At 41.8% G+C, this 22,500-nt stretch overlaps 1 protein-coding gene across 1 annotated transcript in view; it reads right to left on the bottom strand.

The window, feature by feature from the left end:
- Window positions 1-6,385: 6,385 nt before the first annotated feature.
- Window positions 6,386-22,500, bottom strand: part of LOC115359343 (protein DENND6A-like) — a 25,724-nt gene continuing 9,609 nt past the window's right edge. Inside the window, exons 5-18 of the mRNA XM_030051763.1 lie at window positions 21,986-22,091; window positions 21,360-21,439; window positions 20,549-20,608; window positions 20,098-20,153; window positions 18,529-18,651; window positions 18,044-18,139; window positions 16,347-16,441; window positions 15,513-15,578; window positions 14,129-14,193; window positions 13,030-13,119; window positions 11,503-11,666; window positions 10,822-10,924; window positions 9,085-9,159; window positions 6,386-6,876 (exon numbers count right to left, since the gene is read on the bottom strand). Coding sequence (XP_029907623.1) covers window positions 6,745-6,876; window positions 9,085-9,159; window positions 10,822-10,924; window positions 11,503-11,666; window positions 13,030-13,119; window positions 14,129-14,193; window positions 15,513-15,578; window positions 16,347-16,441; window positions 18,044-18,139; window positions 18,529-18,651; window positions 20,098-20,153; window positions 20,549-20,608; window positions 21,360-21,439; window positions 21,986-22,091 — 1,311 coding nt within the window. The 3' untranslated portion in view covers window positions 6,386-6,744. The remainder of the gene's footprint in view (window positions 6,877-9,084; window positions 9,160-10,821; window positions 10,925-11,502; window positions 11,667-13,029; window positions 13,120-14,128; window positions 14,194-15,512; window positions 15,579-16,346; window positions 16,442-18,043; window positions 18,140-18,528; window positions 18,652-20,097; window positions 20,154-20,548; window positions 20,609-21,359; window positions 21,440-21,985; window positions 22,092-22,500) is intronic.

Here is a 22,500-nt window from a genome sequence, read left to right on the forward strand (position 1 = left end):
GCTGCCTGTGGTATTCCTATGATATTCCTGTAATATTACTGTAATTTTCCTATAATATTCCTATAATAGGGGTATAAAAATAGGTATAGGTATAATAGGGTTCAAGAGGGAACCACACTTTAATTTCATTATTCAACCTGTTGTATAATGACAAATAAACTTCCTTGTATCCTTGTAATATACTTGTAATATTCCTATAATATTCCTGTAATACTTCTAGGATCATTCAGTTGCGTCTGTGCTGCTGAAAATACAGCCCACACCAAGCCACCTCTCCAACAAAATATTGCAGGGAGACGTGACTACAGACGGAGTTTTTATTGTTGACGTTTGCTCCCATCAGGCCATCGATCGCCCCAGTGTGTGTGTGTGTGTGTGTGTGTGTGTGTGTGTGTGTGTGTGTGTGTGTGTGTGTGTGTGTGTGTCAGCCCGGCTGCCTAATACTGATTGCAAATAATAAAAGGTGGTGGGAGGTAAAACCTGCAAACTGCACAGGTACATGTTGTATGCAGGTACAGTGTGTACAGGGTTCACTCACTGAGCAGCATCATGGCTCTACTTCCTGTCAAGACTTCATAGAATCTCCAGTTTTACATTTCCTGAGTCACAATATGCCTGTTTCAGAAAATAACTTGGACACAGAAGGAATTGTGGCTGGAACATGAGCCTGGTCTCAAACTGTGGCTCAAACTGAGAGCCTTCATCTGAGCAGCCCCCTGTCCCACAGGCTGATAGGACCCTTCAGAGTTTTCCCAAAATGCACTTTTTCCAGTTTTCTCTGATGAATTATCAGAAAACATAAAACACCTCCAGGACACCAGCGCTGGTTTCTGTTCCTCTGAGTCACAGACATTCAACTGCCCCAGTTTTACTGCTCAAACTTTCATTTTTCCCAACATACTGACACTCAAAGTCAGAAAAAATTGTGTTGAAGAAAACCAGATTTGGTTTAGGATTGTGACGCCGAGGATGGATGTAAAACTGACTCGGCTGCAGTTTTGAACAGAGCTCACATTTGTTTTTCAACCCTGAACATCTCATGTGGCTTCCTCTGTTAGGAATGAAGTTATGAGGCTCAAAAACACCAGAGAAAAAAAAAAAACTTGAATAAAAAAAGCAGGAAATTTGGAGCGACCCGTATGAACTTTGAGGAGCTGTGACTCAGAAAACAGACAGTGTGAAGGATTTGCACGGCTTCACTGAATGGGAAACTTTGATGTGTGTGAATATGAAACATGGTCGAGCTAAAAAAAAAAAAAACATCAAAAATAAGGCCATTGGCTTGGTCCTGCTTCACGAAACGTAAAAGCTCCCAGTTTGAATGAAAACAACAAATGAGTGACGAGCAGAGGAAACAGCTGCTGCTGAAGCTGTTTAATGACATGAAAACACATGAAAGGTCAGCTGTGAGCGTCCGCTGAGCCAAACCCAGGGAGGCGAGGAAGGCCGCATCAGCAGAGCCTGAGCTGAGGCGGCGGTGGGCGTGGCCACGTGGCCGTCCTCCCTCTGCAGCTCAGAAACCTGCGGCCTGTCAGCAGCACTCGTCAGCCTGTCGTCCTGCAGGGCGGCACAGCGCTCCAACACGCTGTCATGTAGTGGTTATTATGGCTTCAACACAGTTCAACAGCAGGGGGCGCTGCCAGCTCAAGCCCATGTGGACTGTGTGTGTGTGTGTGTGTGTGTGTGTGTGCAGCGTTGTTTTCAATAAGAAGAGCTCACCTTGACAGTCTGAAGCACAGCTCGGCTCGTGGGGGCAGATTCCTGACTCCACCCCCTGCAGGTGAACATTGCAATTTTCGAGCGTTTTTTTACTATTATTATTATTATTATTATTATTATTATTATTTATTTATTTATTTATTTTTTGTAAACATGGCATCTACACAAGTTTTTTGTGCTGTCAGATCAAAGGAAAATAATTTTGAAATTTGTAAAGTATATCTTTTCCAGCAGTGGGAAACCTCTTCAGTCCTGCCAGCACACTGAGCAGCGTGTGGCTGTACACACCGGAGGAATACTGAAACCAGGCAACTAAATCAATGTCAATGTAATATCAGCTTCATTATTCATTATTAAAATATTTCCTGTTCCATTTTTTACTATTTTTGAAAAATTATATTCATTATTTTATTGAATTTTATCCTCTCTCCTTTGTGAGATATTTATTTTAATATTTGTTTGAGAAGAAACTGATACTCAAAATACTGAATCCTCACTCTGTAGCAATGACCACTGTTTAAAATGGTTTAAAACAGGTTTCGCCATTTATTATAACTCTTCCTTGAAATGAAAGGTTCTGAAAAAAAAGAAAAAATGATTGGACATTTTTGGTTAACAATGATCCTTTTGGTCAAGAATTAATACGTTTTTTTTTTTTTTTTTTTTGTACATTGAAATAAAACAGCTGATTGCTTCCACCACTGTGTGTGCGTTTATATATACAGAATGTAAGTAAATTATATATTTAAAAGCTGTAAACTAATTATACTTTTAATATGAGCTATATATCTGGATGATAAGATTTTAGTTTGAAAGATTTGATTGTTAATATAATGAAGTATCAAGTATATTTTACTCTTATCTGGGTAAAAAAGTAGCCTGTTTTGTATACAATTTTAGATTTTTTTATTTAATCAGAAATTCTGTATCATAACAACATGTCATAGTGTTGGTAAGTGGTTTGACGTATCGAGCTTTCCTTCTGTGTCTGTGGTTTGAACGTCTGTGGCTTCAGGTTTGGGTCAGCAGGTGGCTGCTGCGCCCTCTAGTGGCTCAGCAGCTGTGAGCATCAGTCTCCACGCTGCAGCTCCTCGCTGACAGCAGCAGGTGGCGCCGACTGGATGCTGATGGTTTGGGGGGGAATGCTAACAGTGCTAGCCAGCTGCTTTTCAGCTCCATGAAAAACAAATGAGATTTATTTTTTTTTAAAGTGTCACAAATGTCAAAGTAGGATTTCAAACTGTGGAGGCGTCTCCTCTGAGCAGATTAAAGCAGGAATGAGATGTGAATCATACGGAGCAGTCTTCAACAATCTCTGTATTTAGTAAAACATCTACTGCAATAACAAAATAATTATTGTACATCCTTATATCTGGGCCACAATTTCATTTTACAGTATTATGTACAAAACTGTTAATTCTCTGGCAGAGTGGAATATGAGAATAGCCCTCTGTATAAAATTCAAAGTTGTTAAAATAAGTCTTTTTTTTTTTTGTACAAATATAAAACTTAACATGGTTGCGCAACAACCAGATGTCAGAGGTTTTTTACAACCAGCACATGTTACAGGTTTTTTTTTTTTTTTTTAAACAATTATTCCATCCCACAAAAAAAAAAAAAAGGCAATTTCCAAAGCGGTTGTCACACACGTGTCACATGACGACTTTAACAGGGAAAGAAAAGAAAAACAAACTGAATCCATGTGTTTGAGCCCCGGCTAAATCCATGTGACGTCTTCAGACGTGCTGCTGGTGCAGTGTGTGTGTGTGTGTGTGTGTGTGTGTGAAAACACTGCAGCCACAGCAATAAGTACACTTCTGGATGAGAACATTCATTTGTTATTGCTGTCATTATCGTCATTCTCCAATTCTGTCAGACACGTCAGCGATCAATGATCAAAAAAATAATCCAAAAATGATCCAAAAATAATCAAACGGACCGTCTGTCTCTCTCTTTTTTTTTTTTTTTTTTTTTTTTGTCAGAGGGCAACAGTCTTCCCAGCAGTGGGCAGGACGGTCGCCGTGGTTACATGTTCATCAGTAGTGGTTATTCAGCAGAGTAATCTGAGTAAATTTAGTGCTTCAGTGAGCCGTCTGCACCTCAGCCTGTCCCGTTCAAAGCAGCGGGACAGCCTTTACCACTGAACTCCAATGGAGCACAACCGTCTGTCCCGTTCAAATCAACACACCAGGACGGTCGGAGTGGTGGCCATTTTTTTATGTGTATTGTTGCCATGGTAACGGGCTAGCTTCTTGGTTCAGCTCCTACGGGTAGCATTTCCTGTTAGCTTAGCATAAAGACTTGAAGCCTATGGGAGTCGTTAGCCTGGTTCTGCCTGTGTGTCGTATTTAAGGAGCTCTGTCCAGTAAAAGGCGTTTGTGACGATGCTGAGCAGCTGGGTTAAACTACGATCAGCATGTTGTTGTGCACCCGGAGCGATGACGGTTCTACTCCGCTCTGGTTCTGTGGTCTTTCCGGTCTTGGCCGTGAAGATTCAGACGAGCTCAGGTGGGACAGGAGGAACAGAGGTCCTCTGCTCTTTGGTTCTGCTCTGGTTTTGTTCTAGTGTCGTTAGAAAAGGCACCAGCGTCGTTTGGAGCCGTTCAAAAAAAGCGAACCCAAACCACGACGCGGGTCTATGTTCTGCCTCCACCTGCCGTCACACAGACGCTGCCTCACCTGCAGCTGTGGACTGCACCTCTGTGTCTGCCACCAGGGGAACAACCTTCACCTCAAAGCTCTGCCTCTGCTCGGAGAGGTCGGCTGGGAAAACCAGTGGAAGCTGCTGGTCAGGTTCTTCACATGTAGCTGCCTTCACTGGACATTTAAAGGACACACAGAGAGGCGGGGCCAAGAATGTCCTGCTCTTAAAGGGATACTCCGATGTTTTGGGCAAAATCTCCGTCTGGGACTTCCTCAGACTGAGACCAGATGTTGGACACCATTTTCACCCCTGGACATCCAGAGGTGTCCAACATCTGGTCTCAGTCTGAGGAAGTTGGGAAAAGGGGATTTAACCCAAAATATTGACGTGTTCCTTTAAGTGGGAACGTGATCACATGATCAGTAAAATAAGTGTAAATCCCCTCTCTGTGATATTGTGAAGTACAGTGAAGGTTTCCTTCCACAGTCAGAGAGCCACCACTCAGGACAGAGCGATGCTCCTCACAACAAACTGAGCTCAGCTCCCCGGGACGGGACAGCAGGCGGCCTCAGACCCTGCTGAGATACACAGGACAGTTTTTACATTCTGGATCCTCCAGACTGAATGAATGAATGAATGAATGGTGAACTTCATGCTTTTGTTTTCTTATTTTTCCTCAAGAATGAGTAAGTGATGATTTCCCACATGAACTCTTCATGTCAGTGTTATCAAATGAAAACCTCCATGATTTTTTTAACTTTAGTGCCAAAGTATTTTAGCTTCCATCCACCGGCTTTTCTAAAAACTTCCCGGCAAACGGGCACAGAGGCTCCTGAGCTCCTGTAAACTCCAACAGAAGATCCAACGTTTTGGGCAAAATCCCCTTTTCCCCGACTTCCCGACAGACTGAGGCCAGATGTTGGACACCATGTCCACCTCTGGACGTCCAGTGGTTCAGCTGCTGTGGTTAGCATTTCCTGTTAGCTTAGCATAAAGACTTGAAGTCTATGGGAGTCTACGGTGTCCAACATCTGGTCCCAGTCTGTCGGGAAGTCGGGAAAAAGGGGATTTAACCCAAAACTTTAAAACCAAGACAGCACCTGGGACATTTTTTTCTCCAGTAATGAATCGTTGTTTTATTTTTCTGAATATGTTGGAAATTTGAACCAGGCAGGAAGAACGTGAGCTGGATAGCTGAGTGCTGCTAGCTAGTTAGCATACCAGCTTACACTGAAAATAATAATAACTGTCCAGCCTGATGTGCTAGCAGCATGTGATATTATTGCTTAATTACATCGTTAAAGTTCATGATTGACAGTCACGTAACCTGATGAAAGGGGATGTTTTTCCAGAGAGTCAAATGACCTGCTGCTGTTTTCAGGAGGAAAAGCAGGAAAAAAGTGGGAATTTACGGATTTCAGCTTCAAAATAAAAGCATGAAAATCACCACGACTGGAGTCAGGAGGTTTTCATTTGACAGGAGACGAGTGGGAGTTCAGTTTGAGCTCCAGCAGGAACACATCCCATAATAACCACAAGCTGCCAGAACTTTTTTTTGCACGTTCAAGTTTTGAACTTTGAACTTATTCTCTGTTTACTGCCACTGTGATAGGCTACAGGAAGATCACCTGACCTGGACGCAGGCATCTGATTGGCTCCTGAGTGCACCTGTTCCACAGCGTCCGAGCCGACAGCCACACACACACACACACACACACACACACACAACAAGCTCTTTAAGAACTGACTGAAAAAGCTGTTATAGGGTAGCTGGTGCTTAATGCTGTCTGTGTGTGTGTGTGAGTGTGTGTGTGTGCAGTAAATGGTCAGTATTCTTGTAAAAGTAAATTATAAAGCACTACTTGGCTCTGCTCAGCTCAGTCTGTTTGCATAAAGTGTGTGTGTGTGTGTGTGTGTGTGTGTGAGTGACGGAGGAGCATGTAGGTCCTTGTAGGAATGAAGTGCACTTGATAAAATTAAAAATAAAAAAAAAACAGATGAAAACAGTTCCTGATGCAGCGGTCGACGGTCGAGTCCACGCTCAAAGTTAAAAAGTAAAAAAAAAAAAAAACATCAAGAGGTCAACACTGGGGGCCAAAGGTCATCACGGGGTCGTCATCCTGCTCTTGCTTCCTAGCTGTCAGCCTGAGCAGTGCGTCCTCTGTTCAACACAAAATAATCAAACTTCAAAATCCTAAAAACAAACATTAAAATGCACGGCGTGCTCTCCGGCCCGGGCCGACGCAGACGTCCCGTAAACTTCCTCCCGGAGCCGGACGGTGCACGTGTAGTCTCTCCGCCCGGGAGCCAGGCTCATTAAAACACACTGTCCAGGGGGTGTAGAGTCAGGGGGGAGGAGCCTGGAGGTCACAGGTCAAAGGTCAGGGAGTGGAGGGCTTGTGGAGGATGCCCTGCAGGTCCTCGGGTAAGGCCAGGATGACGGCCTCGATGTGGGCCTGGAGCTTGGCCAGGGTCCCGGGACGCACCGGGAGCTGCTCGCGCTCCGCCTGGCTCTGCAGCACACACACACACACACACACACACACACACACACACACACACAGGAGGACAGACAGTACAGATTATGGAGGTGAAATCTCCTCATTAGTTGTTCATCTGTAACTGTGGATCTGAGTCTCTCCATTCACGTCCACAGCACAGAAACCAGTTCAAAAACCAGAACAGAAACCAGTACAGAAGAAACCAGTACAGAAACCAGCACAGAAACCAGTACAGAAACCAGCACAGAAACCAGTACAGAAACCAGTACAGAAACCAGCACAGAAACCAGCACAGAAACCAGAACAGAAACCAGTACAGAAACCAGTACAGAAACCAGAACAGAAACCAGAACAGAAACCAGTACAGACACCAGTACAGAAACCAGAACAGAAACCAGAACAGAAACCAGTACAGACACCAGTACAGAAGAAACCAGTACAGAAACCAGAACAGAAACCAGTACAGACACCAGTACAGAAACCAGAACAGAAACCAGTACAGACACCAGAACAGAAACCAGAACAGAAACCAGTACAGACACCAGTACAGAAGAAACCAGTACAGAAACCAGAACAGAAACCAGCACAGAAACCAGTACAGAAACCAGAACAGAAACCAGTACAGAAACCAGTACAGACACACAGGAGCAGCACGACAGAAAAACAACACGTCCTGGTTCCCATTTTCTGAGGACGTTTCTTATTTAATATTTCATATTTATTATTACCATCAGTATATTTCACATTTCACATCTCATATTAGGTTAGTTTATTGTATATACTTAGTCCTTCATGTCTTTATTGTTTATATTTAGTATATTTAGTCTCTATTGTATATACTTTTTCTTAATTTTATTTTTATGTTTTTATTGATGCTGCTGTAACGTGGGAATTTCCCAGTTTGGGATCACTAAAGTAAATCTATCTATCTATCTATCTATCTATCTATCTATCTGTCATTTTCCTCTGTGAGTTGGAAAGCAGAGCCAGCAGGTGGCGTCTGCAGGAAGCTTCCACACAGGAACCTGAGAGGCAGGAACCTGATGGAACAAGGACAAATACAACAAACTGTTCTCTATCTGCATCTCTCCATTCACTTTCTGAGCAGAGCAGCTCCTAAAATAAAACAAACATCATGAACCCACAAGCAGCATCTCAGGGGAAGCAGCTCAATCCAAAATACCCTCCAAGTTTGGTGATGTTGGTGCAAACTGTCAGTCATTTAGGATTTATGGCAGTGTACCAGTTACAACTTGTCAAATTTCCAAACTTTGACCTTTAATTAGAGCGCCCCCATCAGGAGCATGGGGATTGTGTTTCTTCAGCAGCACTTACACACAACTTCCAGTCATGACAACAGCTGGTACCACTTTACAATGAGACTAGAACAATTAATGTTAGTTAACGTTAGTTAATGCCGTAATGGTTAATTAACTGTTAGTTACTGATTATTATGGCATTTACTAATGTTAATAATATCTACAATAACCCTTAAATAACATATAAATTAATACCTTAGCATGAACAGCATTAGTACATGATTCTTAGACACATTAGTTAACGGTTAGTTAACTGTTACTTAATGTTTATTACCTGTTACTTAATGTTTATTACGTTACTTCATGTTTATTACCTGTTACTTCATGTTTATTACCTGTTACTTCATGTTTATTACCTGTTACTTAATGTTTATTACGTTACTTCATGTTTATTACCTGTTACTTCATGTTTATTACCTGTTACTTCATGTTTATTACCTTTTACTTCATGTTTATTACCTGTTACTTAATGTTTATTACGTTACTTCATGTTTATTACCTGTTACTTCATGTTTATTACCTGTTACTTCATGTTTATTACGTTACTTCATGTTTATTACCTGTTACTTCATGTTTATTATCTGTTACTTAATGTTTATTACCTGTTACTTAATGTTTATTACCGTTACTTAATGTTTATTACCTGTTACTTCATGTTTATTACCTGTTACTTCATGTTTATTACAGCATTAACTAACATTAATTGTTGTACTCTTATTGTAAAGTGCTACCCAACAGCTTCTCAGCCCTTCAGGTCTGAGCCTCTAATAACATCTTCAGCACATGAACCAGCACCGACACAGAGCGTTCTCACTGTGTTAAAATATAGATTTCCTGTCATCATGTCCAAACACATGAAAACACACAGGAGCCACACGAGCAGCCAGCAGCTCACACTGACCAGCTTGTCCTTCAGCTTCAGGACCAGATCCACCGCCTCCACCTCCGTATGCTTCTGGATCCTCTGCTGCAGGTCCTACACACACACACACACACACACACACACACACACACACACACACAAAGACAGACAGAGAGAGAGAGAATATGTATTTTTAGGCTATAACAGTAAGATTTAAAATGTGACACAGAACTATAGCTATAAAAAATATTTCTAATTTTGCAACGCAATTCAAATGCAGCACAGAAGAGACAGGGTTTGCATCTTGAACTTGAAGGCCGGCTGGAAATGAAGTTGAGTTCAATGACACTGATCCCACAGTGAGAAAACCATGTTTTATGAACACTTCTCAAATTTCACCCGCTTTGGACGAAAAATAGATTTTTGGTGAATTTTCAAAGTGGGGTGCTGTCTCACAGATGTTGACTTTGTTTGAAATGCATCGTATGTCGATTGGCTGTTGCTTATTTGTTGTTGCTTTCTGTCTAAAATATAAGCTTTTGGAGCTTCAGGCTGGGCCTTATTGGGACCACTCTCTCAGAACCAAGATAAGTCACAAGGTTAGGTCTAGCATGTTTAAATTATTTATTTCCACCCCTAAAACTAAAATAACTAGAGAGCATGTCTGGATTAAGAAGCCACTCCAGTTCCTGCCCTGCTAAAGTTGAAAATAATGCCATAACGTGGGAAACAGGAGGTCTAGGTATCTGCAGAGGCACACCTTGGATTTATTTCAGATTTTCAGTGGATATTCTGCTGTTGTATCTGCAGAAAACAACCAAATTTTGAGAATGTCTTATGAAAATTGTAAATTTTACAGCACGTTGAATATATCGGAAATCCATGTAATTTACAAGCTTTCAACTTTAGTGTGCAACACACAATAATTAAGTTTCATGACAGTGAAAATGAAGATGAATTGATTTAGATGGTAAAGTGAGCTGATTTTAATATTACAGCATGTCTGAGCATTGAAGTTGTGCCAAAATGCAAGTCGTCCACTGAAGTTCACCGAAAACTGACCAAACTCGCATGACTGTACCTCACTTTAAAAATTCATAAAAAATTCAATTTTGGTCAAAAATAGCTGAAATTAGGAATTTGTTTCAGATATAGCTTCATCAGATGTGAGATTTTCTTAGAAAGTGCTGAGGTCATGGTGACGAATGTATGAAAATTCTGATGATCTGACATGGAATGGCCCAAAAAGGGGAAAAAAAAAACCCTGAACCGCTGACTTGCTGAAATGCTGTGCTCATAGTGATGAAATGAATCTGCTCAGGAGCCACAGGCTGTTGCTTGTTATTTGTCCTGTGATCTCCTTCATTAGGCGGCTCATCGTTCAGTCGCTGCACGACGCCTGAGGTTTTCTGCTGCAGTCGCTTACAGGACTTTGTTTTTATTCTTTCTATCGTTTTATTGCTCTGTTTTAATTTGTTTGATTGTTTTTATTCTTTCTACTTTTCTTTCTGTTTTGCTGTTTTATTTTCATTTTTGTACAGCACTTTGTTTCAGCTGTGGTTGTATTTAAAGTGCTATATAAATAAATAAAGCTGAGCTGAGGGCGTGGATTCAGAAACCAGGGAAAGCTTGAGGGCCACTGACGACATATATCACATATTTCTCTAAAGTGTCAGACTCAATGCACGTCTGCACCCGCACAGCCAGGACAAACTCGTCAGCGTCTCAGCAGGCAGCGTCTCAGTGGAGCCTGGAGACGAAGGTGAGCCTCCTCACCTCCTCGCACAGCGCCTCCAGGTGCAGCGCCTCCAGCTTCTGCGTCATCTCTCTCCTCCTGTTGCGGAACCAGCCGTCGAAGTTGGAAGACTTGAGGAAATGCCTGCAGACGGAGAGAGAGAGCGCCCTGAGCAGAAGAAGAGGAAGAGGAGGAGGAGGAGGAGGAAGAGGAGGAGAGAAGGAGGAGGAGGAGGAAGAGGAGGAAGAGGGTGGAGCGATCTGAACAGCAAACTGGGGCTTTAAACACTGCAAAAACTCAAAATCTTACCAAGAATATTTGTCTTATTTCTAGTCAAAATATCTTACAATAAGACATGATCACCTCAGAAATAACTTGTTTTTAGACAATTTTTGCTTGAAACAAGTGAAAATTGTCTGAAAATTGTGAAAGTTTTTGTGAAAATTGTGAAAAAATTGTGAAAGATTTGGAGTTTTTGCAGTGAAGACACTGTGACCTGAGCATCCTGGATAACAGAACATTGTGGAAGTGGAGGATTTGATTCAGTTGGTGTGAATCCAAACTGGACGTCCAGAGGGGAAAAGGGACATTTCACCCAAAATGTCTAAGTTTTCATTTAAAGTAGAAGGCAGTGTTAGTCAACTCTGCCTTTCCTGTCTCCCTGCTTCTCCAGCGTGTGTGTGTGTTTGTGTGTGTGTGTGTGTGTGTGTGTGTGTGTGTACCTGTACAGTCCGATCCAGTCTCCTTTCAGCCTGGACGTCAGCTGAGGTCCGGCCTTCTCCAGCGTCTTCATGAAGTCCTGCTGGACGAAGGGCCTGAGCTGAGGAGGGCTCTTCCACGGGCTGATGGACTTCTGCAGGGGCATCAGACTGGCCACGTACCGCTCCTGCAGCGCGCACACACACACACACACACACACACACACACACACACACACACACACGGAGTTCCAGAAACACAGACTCAAACAGCCAACATTTCCAACACTTCCAAGAGTGAACTGTATCTCAAACACTGACGGACGAATCTGCAGGACTTGGGAGTTTAAAAAGGCCAAACGTGTTTGTGCAGCACATTTCACACACGACGCAGAGCCACGGTGCTTCACACCAGGCATAAAGGGACATTTCAAAGAACAGAGAAAAGGAAAAAGAAAGAGAAAGATCACGGCGGTGTATTAGGGCCAAATTCAGATCCAGGGAGGAACGGGTGACATTCAGAGGAAAACACTCAGAAGATTAAAGACGTAAATTTATGAGAAAAAAAAACTTGAAAATTTTGAGATTATACAGTCACAAATTTGCAAGAAAAAAACTCAAATTCTGAGATCTAAGTTGTAAATTAAAAAAATAAATAAATAAATAAATTCTGAGATTATAAAGTCACAAATTTGCAAGAAAAAACTCAGAAATTCTGAGATCTAAGTTGTAAATTAAAAAAAAAAATTGAGATTATAAAGTCACAAATTTGCAAGAAAAAAACTCATAAATTCTGAGATCTAAGTTGTAAATTAAAAAATAAATAAATAAATAAATTCTGAGATTATAAAGTCACAAATTTGCAAGAAAAAACTCAGAAATTCTGAGATCTAAGTGGTAAATTTAAATAAATAAATAAATTCTGAGATTATAAAGTCACAAATTTGCAAGAAAAAAAAAAGCTGATGAAGGGATGTGGTTCCTCGGCACAAAAAAAAGTCAAAGAAAAACAAAAAACATTTCTCATGATTCTCATCTTTCTCAGTTTTTTTCTCATAAATTTGTAATTTAATAAATCAGAAAAATTTCCTAATTTCCTCTCTTTCTTCTTCTGGGATTTTTTGTCTGTTGATTTCCTACTTCAATCTCAGACAATATCCAAGTTTCTCATAAATTTAAGAAATTTATCCTTAATATTTCTTCTCCCTGTAATGGCCATGATACGCCATCACAGGAATCTGTTCTCACCACAGAAATTATTAAATTAAATTATCATTAGTGTACATCTTCAACAAAGTGGAAGCGCAGCCGTCGTGCCACATCAGAGAAACAGAATAAATCTGCCCCGACTCTCTGAAAATATCTGAAAAGAGCTTTTTCTCTCCAGGAGTGTGTTTTTATAGTCGTACCTTTGAGTACTTGAGTAAACTGTTAACAAAATAAAAGTACTTACACTCGAGCAGGATAACTGCGTCAGCTTAGCGGCCAAAATGTCAAATGTCAAATGTCAAATGTCAAATGTCAAATGCATGAGCTCTGATTGGTTGTTACCAGTGGAATGATGAAGCTCTGCGTCAGTTCCAGGAAGTAGCGCCGGAGAATTGCATTCTGGGCCGCGGAGGGTCTCTTCTGTTGAACGCCCTGAAAGACAAACAGCTGAGAGTGAGCAGAACATGTCACCATATCTCACCGGACGAGCAGCATAAAAACCAGAGACGTCAGATTCTTCACATGAACTTCAGCATCCAAACCTCCAGAGCAACCACAAAATTACCACTTTAATTTAAAAAAAAAAAAAAAAAAAAGACAGCTGATGTGGTTTGAAAACTCAGTAACAGCTGAGAGGACCCTGTTGATGCTGCCGGAGGATTTAAAACAGGAGTCCAGTCATTTTATGAAAAAAAAAACAACAGGACAAACTGCAAGAGAAGCAAACTCAACTGATTCTGTATCCTCAGTTTGTCCTGAGTGAGGGGGAAAAAAGTCCCAAGGAATCCCATTGGTGGAAAATTTTGAAAATCACCTCTATATGACCACATATTACCAAAAAACACTGTTTTTAACACACAGGGGAAAGGGGTTCAACATTTGACTTTCAGATATCACTATAAAAATTCACAAGTTGATTACACACACAAAAACAAGAAAAAAAGTCAATTACAAGTTCTTTGAATTATTCTGTTTACACATGCATATCACACATCTGATTTGATATGCGCTAATAAGGAATATAAGGAATAAATGCCGGTACAGATATTTAAACAGTGAAAAGGTTACTATATATATAGTAACCTTTTCACTGTTTAAATATCTGCTCTGGCATTTATTCCAATTAGTGCATAATTGGAAGAATTATGAATAATTCAAAGAACTTGTAATTGACTTTTTTTCTTGTCTTTGTGTGTGTAATCAACTTGTGAATTTTTATAGTGATATCTGAAAGTCAAAGTGTTTTTTTGGTATTATATGGTCATATAGAGGTGATTTTCTAAATTTTCCACCAATGGGATTCCTTGGGACTTTTCCCCCTCACTCAGGACAAACTGAGGATACAGAATCAGTTGAGTTTGCTTCTCATGCAATTTGTCCTGGGTCGACCCCAATTTTGGCCTAAAATTCCTGGACTAGAGGAGCTGAAAGTGTTTCTTACCTTCTGAAGCTGTTTGATGATGTCTTCATCTTTGTTGAGATAGGGCTTGTATGCACTGTACACACCTGCACACACACACACACACACACACACACACACACACACACACACACAGTGAGCTCACATTTCTGACAGATGTGATTACAGGTGGGGACAAAGTGCTTATCATAACAACAGGCTGCACAACACATTCAGAAAAAGACAATCTTCCTACTAATCAGAGACAGAAATACTTTACTGATCTCCAGGGGGATCAATAAAGTGATGAAAAGGAATATTCCACTAATATTGCCGTTCACATGCAGCCGTGCAAACTCGTGTGAACGCAGCTTTCATCCTTCATCCTCCTCACTGAAAAGCTCGGCGTGCTGATATCCGTGTCTGTCATGATGTTTACTCGCACATGTGTTTCTCTTTCCCGTAAGAAATGTGGGCTTTTATTTTGCGAACGCGTCTCAAACTGTTGGCTGGCTGGTCCGAGACACCCATGGAGACACGCGGTCCAGATGTGCACGTGACCCGAGAACGCTGCTAACACCTGGATAGTATCAGCACTAGGGCTGTACAGCCATGGCACTGTTTGTATTCAGGTTCAGATTCAGGTTTTTAAAAAAAATTTGGGATTCGTTCTTTGGATTCGGGAAGAAACCTGAAGTGGGCTAGTTAGCTCTCAGCTAACTAGAACGGGAGTAAAATAATTTAATCGCGCGGCTTTTCTAGACTTTCCAAACGTAATCGGACTGAATGGCCCGTTATTGTCTGTGAGAAAAAACCAAACTGTGGATGTGACTGGCTCAAAACACGCACCAACATGTTTTGTGCTACGTTTTGTTTTAATTTCTTGTAATTGGCTCAAAATCAGGCTCAAAATACGCATCCAAACGTTTTTTTTTTTTTTTTTTTTTTTTTTTTTAGAAAAAAGCTCCCGAATAATGAGGAGAAACTTCGGACAGAAAAACTATTCAGGATCAAAGCATCATTTGTGTACTTCCGAATATCGTATTGGGGTTCGGGTACATCCCTAATCAGCATAACCCACAAGGTCTTATAGGAAAACTCTACATTCAGAAAAAGGACACATGCTGTTTACAGGAGCCGCATCAAATCAGCAGCACTGCCTTAGTCAGAGTAATGGTGGAAAACGCCTGTGCACATGTGTAAATGTGTACATTTATACATTCACTGTTTAAGAAACGATGTGCAGAGGAGAGAGAGGCAGCTGCTGCAGGGCCGGCGAGGCGGGGCGGGGCAGGGCGAGGCGAGGCGGGGCGGGGCAGGGCGGGGCGAGGCGAAGAGGGGCGGGGCGAGGCAGGGCAGGGCGAGGCGGGGCGAGCCTCAGGAGAGGAAACAACTCAGAGTCAGACAAGAGACAGGAGACATGTACCAGGTTTAGAGTCCAGAGTTTTGAGGTTCTTCAGTTTCTTCACTTTCATTTGCTTCGCCATCTCACCTGACAGGAGACACACACACAGACAGGCAAAGTCAGACAGACAGGCAGGCAGGCAGACAGACAGACAGGCAGAGAGACAGACAGGCAGACATGGTTTTCAAACTCCTTTGGCCTGCAGGGACGTTGATGTCAGAACGGCTCGCTCGCTCCGTATTTTTTAAAAGGAAACTCAAGACCTGTCTGTTCAACCTGGCTTTATTTTGAAGTAAAATTATATAGCCCCATAGCTTTCCAGTTCAGTCACTGGTTTTCATATTTGTTTTCAAATCCTTGCATTTATTTTATTTGAATGACTTTTATTTATTTGTTTTGAACATTTCAAAACAGTTTTTATTGTTGTCGTTTACAGTCTAGCCTACGTTTTCACACATTTCCTGCATTCCAAGTTTCCAATAAATTAAATCAGAGTGCAGGTAATCTGCAGGTGGAGTTTTGTTATCAAGAGGCCAGACTGTTGCCCTTTATTCACACACGAACATAAAAAATTAAGTCGTCTTCTTCGCTGGTAGCTGCTTACCAGCGATTTTCATGTAGTGCCTCTCCAACAGATGCTCAAGTTGCATTACAAATATTTACTTTGTATTTTGCAAAGCAAGATGCACAGAAAGCCCCCTGCACTGCCCCCTGTGGTTGTGTGGAGAACAACACCTCAGGGCTCTTCCTGCCTGTGAAGCTGCAGCGTTTCTGACTGTCTGCAGGGTGAAATGAGCTGCAGCCGCGGTGCAGAGCCGCTGCCGGGGAGCTACCTGCAGCCTCCTCACCACCTACCTGCTTGCTTCATGTCTCCGATGCGGATGATGTGCGGCCAGTGCTGCAGCGTTTTAGCGAAGAACGGGTTGGTCACTCCCAGGATGACTGACGGCCTGCAGAGAGAGAGAGACGATAACATCAGTACTAACTTCAAAATACAAAATGACAGAGAGCGAGGTGCTGTGGTTCCACTGCTGGGCCTTTACTTCAAGACAACATCTCTTTCATTTGTCCCTCTCAGCAAAACACCTGCTGTTATAATAACTATTAATTATGTATTACAGTGGTCCCTCGCTATAACACGGTTCACCTTTCGTGGCCTCGCAGTTTCGCGGATTTTTTTTAGTGCAATTTTGCATTTTTTTTTTTTTTAACATCGCATTGTGTTCTGCGTCCTGATTGGCTAAGGGACTGTAGACCATTGTCAATCAGTCTCCTCCGTGCCGTGTCTCCTGTACAGTACAGAATGCGTTCATTCTATAATCCTGGACTTATTTTCCTACGAAGGTTTGAACTTTGAGAGTTTAAACAAGAGAGAAAAGTGAGAAAATGTTCATGCCTGTCTGAGAAAAGTGTATAAAGTGTGTAGTGAGGGGTTTTACAGCCTTAAAACATCTAGAATAATTGTAAAAAATAAAGCTGACTACTTCACAGATTTCGCCTATTGTGGGTTATTTTTAGAATGTAACCCCCGCGATAAACGAGGGATGACTGTATATTGTAGTATACTTATGGTATTACATAAGAATATGTATATATTTGTTTTAATGAGAATGGTGATAACGGTGATAATGATGAGGATATTAATAGTAATAGTAATAATAACAATAATAATATTTATATAGCTTTGATTGTATTATAAGAAGTATACTTATGGTATTACATATAATTTAGCACATCATGATAATGTTAATGTTAATGTATGGTAATATAGGATAATTAGGAGGTTGTATTTGAAAATATCTGTCATATTATATATCTATTGAATCTGGGATGCTTTTGCTTAGATCGTTATGCAAATTTTGTGTTTCTTGATGATGACGGATTAACCTTTGTTTCAGTGTCTATTTGTTTAGATACTTGTTTACATTTAATTTGTTTGTTTGTATAAGTGTTTATATTTAAGTTCATTGTTGTATGTATTTTTATTTTGTGTGGACCCCAGGAAGAGTAGCGGTTGCCTAGGGCGACAGCTAATGGGGATCCAAATAAATAAATAAATAAATAAATAAATAAATAGACTTCAGGGGGGACAAACCGTTTGAGGCCTGAATTAATCTCTACTTGTAGTGTAAGTGTGTGTTGTCTAAGTGCAATTCTGTAAGTGCTGCAATTCAATATTATCATGTTTAATTTCAAGAAAGTCTCTGCCTGCAGTGAAATGGCTGCTATGGGGGCCAACATCATCACACAGGAATCAAATGTGGCTCATTGAATCCACAAGAGTCTCAGCTTTCCAGTCAAAGCAACTGATGCAGCTCCAAGACTGTTTAGGCCCCAGTCTGCACACACACACCATTTTACAACAGGCCACAAGAACACATGTGGACTGCAGGCTTTGGGGCCCAAACTGCATGGGATTAGCAGAAGGTGGGCGTGTCTGCAAAGGGGAGAGAACCCATTTTCATTCACACAGCTGGAGGTCAGAGGTCAAGGGACCCCAACAGGAAACAGACCGGAGAGTTTTAGCCTCCTGTTCGGCTGCCTGTACTCACGGGGCCTGCGTCCTGGTGGTGTACTCCTTAAACTCGCTGTCGTGGATGGTGAAGTACGGCCGGAAGTCACTGCAGTACCGCAGAGGAGAGATACAGCTGGAGAGAGAGACAGAGAGAGAGAGAGAGAGAAAGAGAGAGAGAGACAGACAGACAGAGAGAGAGAGAGAGAGAATTTACAACTTGTAGTTCCAACCAGATTGACCACTGTTGTTTCTGGGTTGATCCTGTTTGTTACGCAGATTTGGTGAAAAATTTAACCATTTCTGACCGCAGGATAATTAATAAAAATGATCAAAAATCCCTGAGGAACCCTGAGGAACACCAGAGAAAAATTCAGGCTTCGATTTGGTGTCACAACCTTTCGACATTTGCAGATTTCTGTGAGGGCTGCACCGTCCTGCGACTGGATGTTGAGCGCTGTGTTGTGACTCAACACGCTGACTGACTCACGCTGTGGCCACGCCCCCTCCGACCCCCCGACTCACCTGACCAATGCCAGCACGGTATCGGACGACTCGGCGGGCGACGGCGCCATGACGACCAGGGCCTCCCCTAGCAACACCAACTCCCACAGCATCTGGATGTGGAAGAAGACGGGGTAGAAACACCTGGAGAGAGAGAGAGGGAGGGAGAGAGAAAGTTGAATTAATGAACTAATGAACGAGTGAATGAGTGAGTGAGTCAACAGATATTAAAATAAATGCATGAATGAATGAGTCAATTAGTGAAAATATGAAAAAATATGAAACTGCATGTCTCTCTCTCCCTCAATTCAGTTCAAGGGGCTTTGGAAACAGACAGTTACATCGCCAAAGCAAACGTGAATTAAAAACAACAGAAAGTGAACAGTAAATATTGGAATTGCTGTTAGAATTGTACAAAAAGAGACAGACATATACAGGTGAGTTAAAAAAAATAACTAAAAAGGGAAAAATATAAAAATTCTGCCTTGCAATTTAACCCTGAACCCCAAACCCGCCGGCCGGATAGAAACACATGTATTTTTTTTAAAAATCGCCAAAATTCAATCGTTTATCATAGCTGGAAGCTTTAAAAACCTATTTTTTCATCGGAATTTGAATTTTCCGACAGTACCTGAATGCAACATGTCCGACTTCGGTTTAGCGGTAGAAAAAAGGACGAAACTAAGCCTAAAAAAGTGATTTTTCATTCAAATCATTTTATTATACATGCTTCATTCAACAATTCGCCAAAAAATAGTCTTTCACTCAATCCAGATCATTCAAAAAACAGAAAATTCTGCGGTCTTCAGCGGATCTGAGACATCTTGATTGATTCAGGTGAGCCCAACAGTCACGTGACAAAGATTCACTGAATTTCAGTGTGTAGGCAACAGTAGTAACATGGAAGGGCACAAGGCAGTAAAAATGCCTAAGTTTATACAGGTTGGAAAAATGTTAATATTTCAGGAAATAAATCATGTGAAGCCCTACTTTTTTTTTTTTTTTTCCTGGATCAGTGACACTTGTGGGCACCTGAAAAAATGTTCTGTACATTTATTCCAATGTTTCTCGATTTTTGTAAAATAAATTATCAAAAAAAAATCAGTTTGCCTTTTTTATTTTTTTATTTTTTATTATTTATGGCACTATAACTCTTTCATACTGTGTGAAAGACATTTTTGAATGGCTTCAGGTGAGAGCCACAGCTGTGCTGTTTCCATAGAGGTGCAGCAGAAAAACAAGCCCACAGTGAGCCAAAATGTGAGGGGAGCAGAAAACACCCCAAAACTGCTTGGGGTTCAGAGGGTTAAAAGATAAACAAATGTATATAAATACAAATAAGTGGAGACTATACAAATACTGCAACTATTTTCTTTTTTTTTTTTAAATGAATGTAACCTAAGCATCTGGGTTTAGCTTGACAGGAAAAAGCTCCGTGTGCAGACGGGGCAGTGAGTGTGAAGCGTCTGTTTCCAGGTTTTCTCTGTGTTGCAATACCAACACAGGCCAGCAGGAGGAGGCAGAGGCCGCCGCCTGTGGCACGGCTGAGCTGCGTTCACCATCACACGGTGCTGCAGAGAGCGAGCTCACCTGAAGAGGTCCACCTCGTGGATGGTGGGCAGGACGATGGACACCAGGCTGTCGCTCTGACAAAAAAAAAAAAAAAAAAACATGTTTACTGTCCGTCAGTGCCGCTTCAACGCAGCCACTTTTTATTTATTATTTGACCATTTTATTTACATCCTGTGGACCACTTTTTAGATAGATAGATAGATAGATAGATATACTTTATTGATCCCACCCAGGGAAATTCTTAATTTTTAACATGTTGTATAACTTTCATTTATTTATTCTGGTAACAACATGAGCTCTTAAACTCGATGTATTAACTGATGTTTGTGCAACTGGCTGTTTGTTTAAAAAGGTTAAAACTGAGAAAAACTGCTTTATCAATTAAGTTTTTTTTAATTATTGTTATTATGGCTGTGTGTGTGTGTGTGTGTGTGTGTGTGTGTGTGTGTGTGTGTGTGTGTGTGCTCACCTGTGCAGACTGGACCAGCTGTGAGGTTCCTGGCTTGTCGTAGCAGGTCGGGATTCGAACCTAAAAGCAGCACAGAGAGCTCATGTTAGTCGGCCGCTCTGTTCTGGGCGTCTGATTGGCTGCTGGGGGAGGACAGGTGACCCGTGAAGCCAGAAGGTTGCCGGTTCAAGTCCCCTCCACGGACTGGAATCCGACTTAGGGCTGCGCGACGACATGACGATCGATATACTGTTCGACGACAGTTCCATGTTTATTTCACTGCGTCACAAATCAAATCGATCACATAATACGGCAGATTATTTTCTGTAATTTGGAGGATTACGCTCCCCTGCACAGCAGCAGCATTTTGACAGGAAGGAGGTGGAAGGAGGTCTGAGGAGGTGTCGCTCCTTACGGTGCGTTCACGGCACTGCTGCTGCCTGGGAAAAAAACCTGTACCAGCATCAGGAAGCGTGTGCAGATCATCATCATTACACCTCCACAGATTTTTATTTTTTTAACTGCTGAACTGAAAATTTGAACAAAGGTTCCAAATTAAATGAGAAAAATAATCAAATAACATTAAGTACTTTTTATTTATCAGGTATTTAATTCAAAATGTAACGAGAAACAGGCCTTTTGTGGGCGTTTTATACGGATATCGGGATATGAAATGAGCTATATGCACTAATTATGAAAATATAGATACATGGAATTATATGAATGTTTATGTTTATGACTCAAATTTAAGACTGTCACAGTATTTTCAAGGCCTCGTATTTACAAGATGGAACTTGTGCGTGTGTGCGTGTGTGTGTGTGCGCGCTCCCACCTTGATGACCACGCCCATGATGGGCAGCGTGAGGATGCGTCCGGGATGGGGCGTCGGCCAGCGGTCGATGTCGTTGCAAGCTGTTCATCAGAAAAAGCAAACAGCAGCGACTTAAAACAAACCGAGCACGGAGGGAAAAGTCAGAAAAGAGAAACTCGACGATTCATTTGGCGCGTCAAGAAAATAAAACGATTCTGAGCTCTGCCGATTCACCAGAACCAACCGGATGAATCAGCTGTCAGAAACGCTTCATTCATTCATGATTTTTGAGGAAAAAATAAATAAATAAATAATTATGTGGTGATCTGATGGAATGCTATAAATCCAACACCGTTTCTTCTGTAGAATAATGTTTGAGTAACTCTGTCGCCTCGTTTTGTCACATTTCAGAATAAAAGGCAGACAGTCCCGTAAAGTGCTGAGTCAGCTCGGTCGCTGATTCAAACTGCGGTTTACAAATCAGATCAAATCAAATCAGATCATCCCAGAAGTGAAAAATAGCTTTTAAATCAAATAACCAACTAGTGAATTGAACTGAACAGATGTTGAGCCAGTGACACACACACACACGCACACACACACACACACACACACACACACACACACACACACACACACACACTGACCGGCCTCCAGACACGGCTCCTGCTTCTCAAAATACTCTGGAGCCAGAATCTTCAGCAGAGAGTGGAAGAACGTGACGTAGGGCAGCCGGCTGATCAGCACCAGGGACTGAGAGAGAGAGAGACAGGCAGACAGACAGACAGACAGGGAGAGAGAAAGACAGGCAGAGAGAGAGAGAGAGAGAGAGAGACAGGCAGGCAGAGAGACAGGGAGAGAGACAGGCAGAGAGAGAGAGACAGACAGGCAGAGAGAGAGAGAGAGACAGACAGGCAGACAGACAGACAGGCAGAGAGAGAGACAGGCAGGCAGAGAGAGAGAGAGAGAGAGAGAGAGAGAGAGAGAGAGAGAGACAGACAGACAGACAGAGAGAGAGACAGAGAGACAGGCAGAGAGACAGACAGGAAGAGAGAGAGAGAGACAGACAGACAGACAGGCAGACAGAGAGACAGACAGGCAGAGAGAGAGAGAGACAGACAGACAGACAGGCAGACAGAGAGAGAGAGAGACAGGCAGAGAG

The sequence above is a fragment of the Myripristis murdjan genome, chromosome 5, assembly GCF_902150065.1.
Source record: "Myripristis murdjan chromosome 5, fMyrMur1.1, whole genome shotgun sequence".
Classification (NCBI taxonomy): Eukaryota; Metazoa; Chordata; class Actinopteri; order Holocentriformes; family Holocentridae; genus Myripristis; species Myripristis murdjan.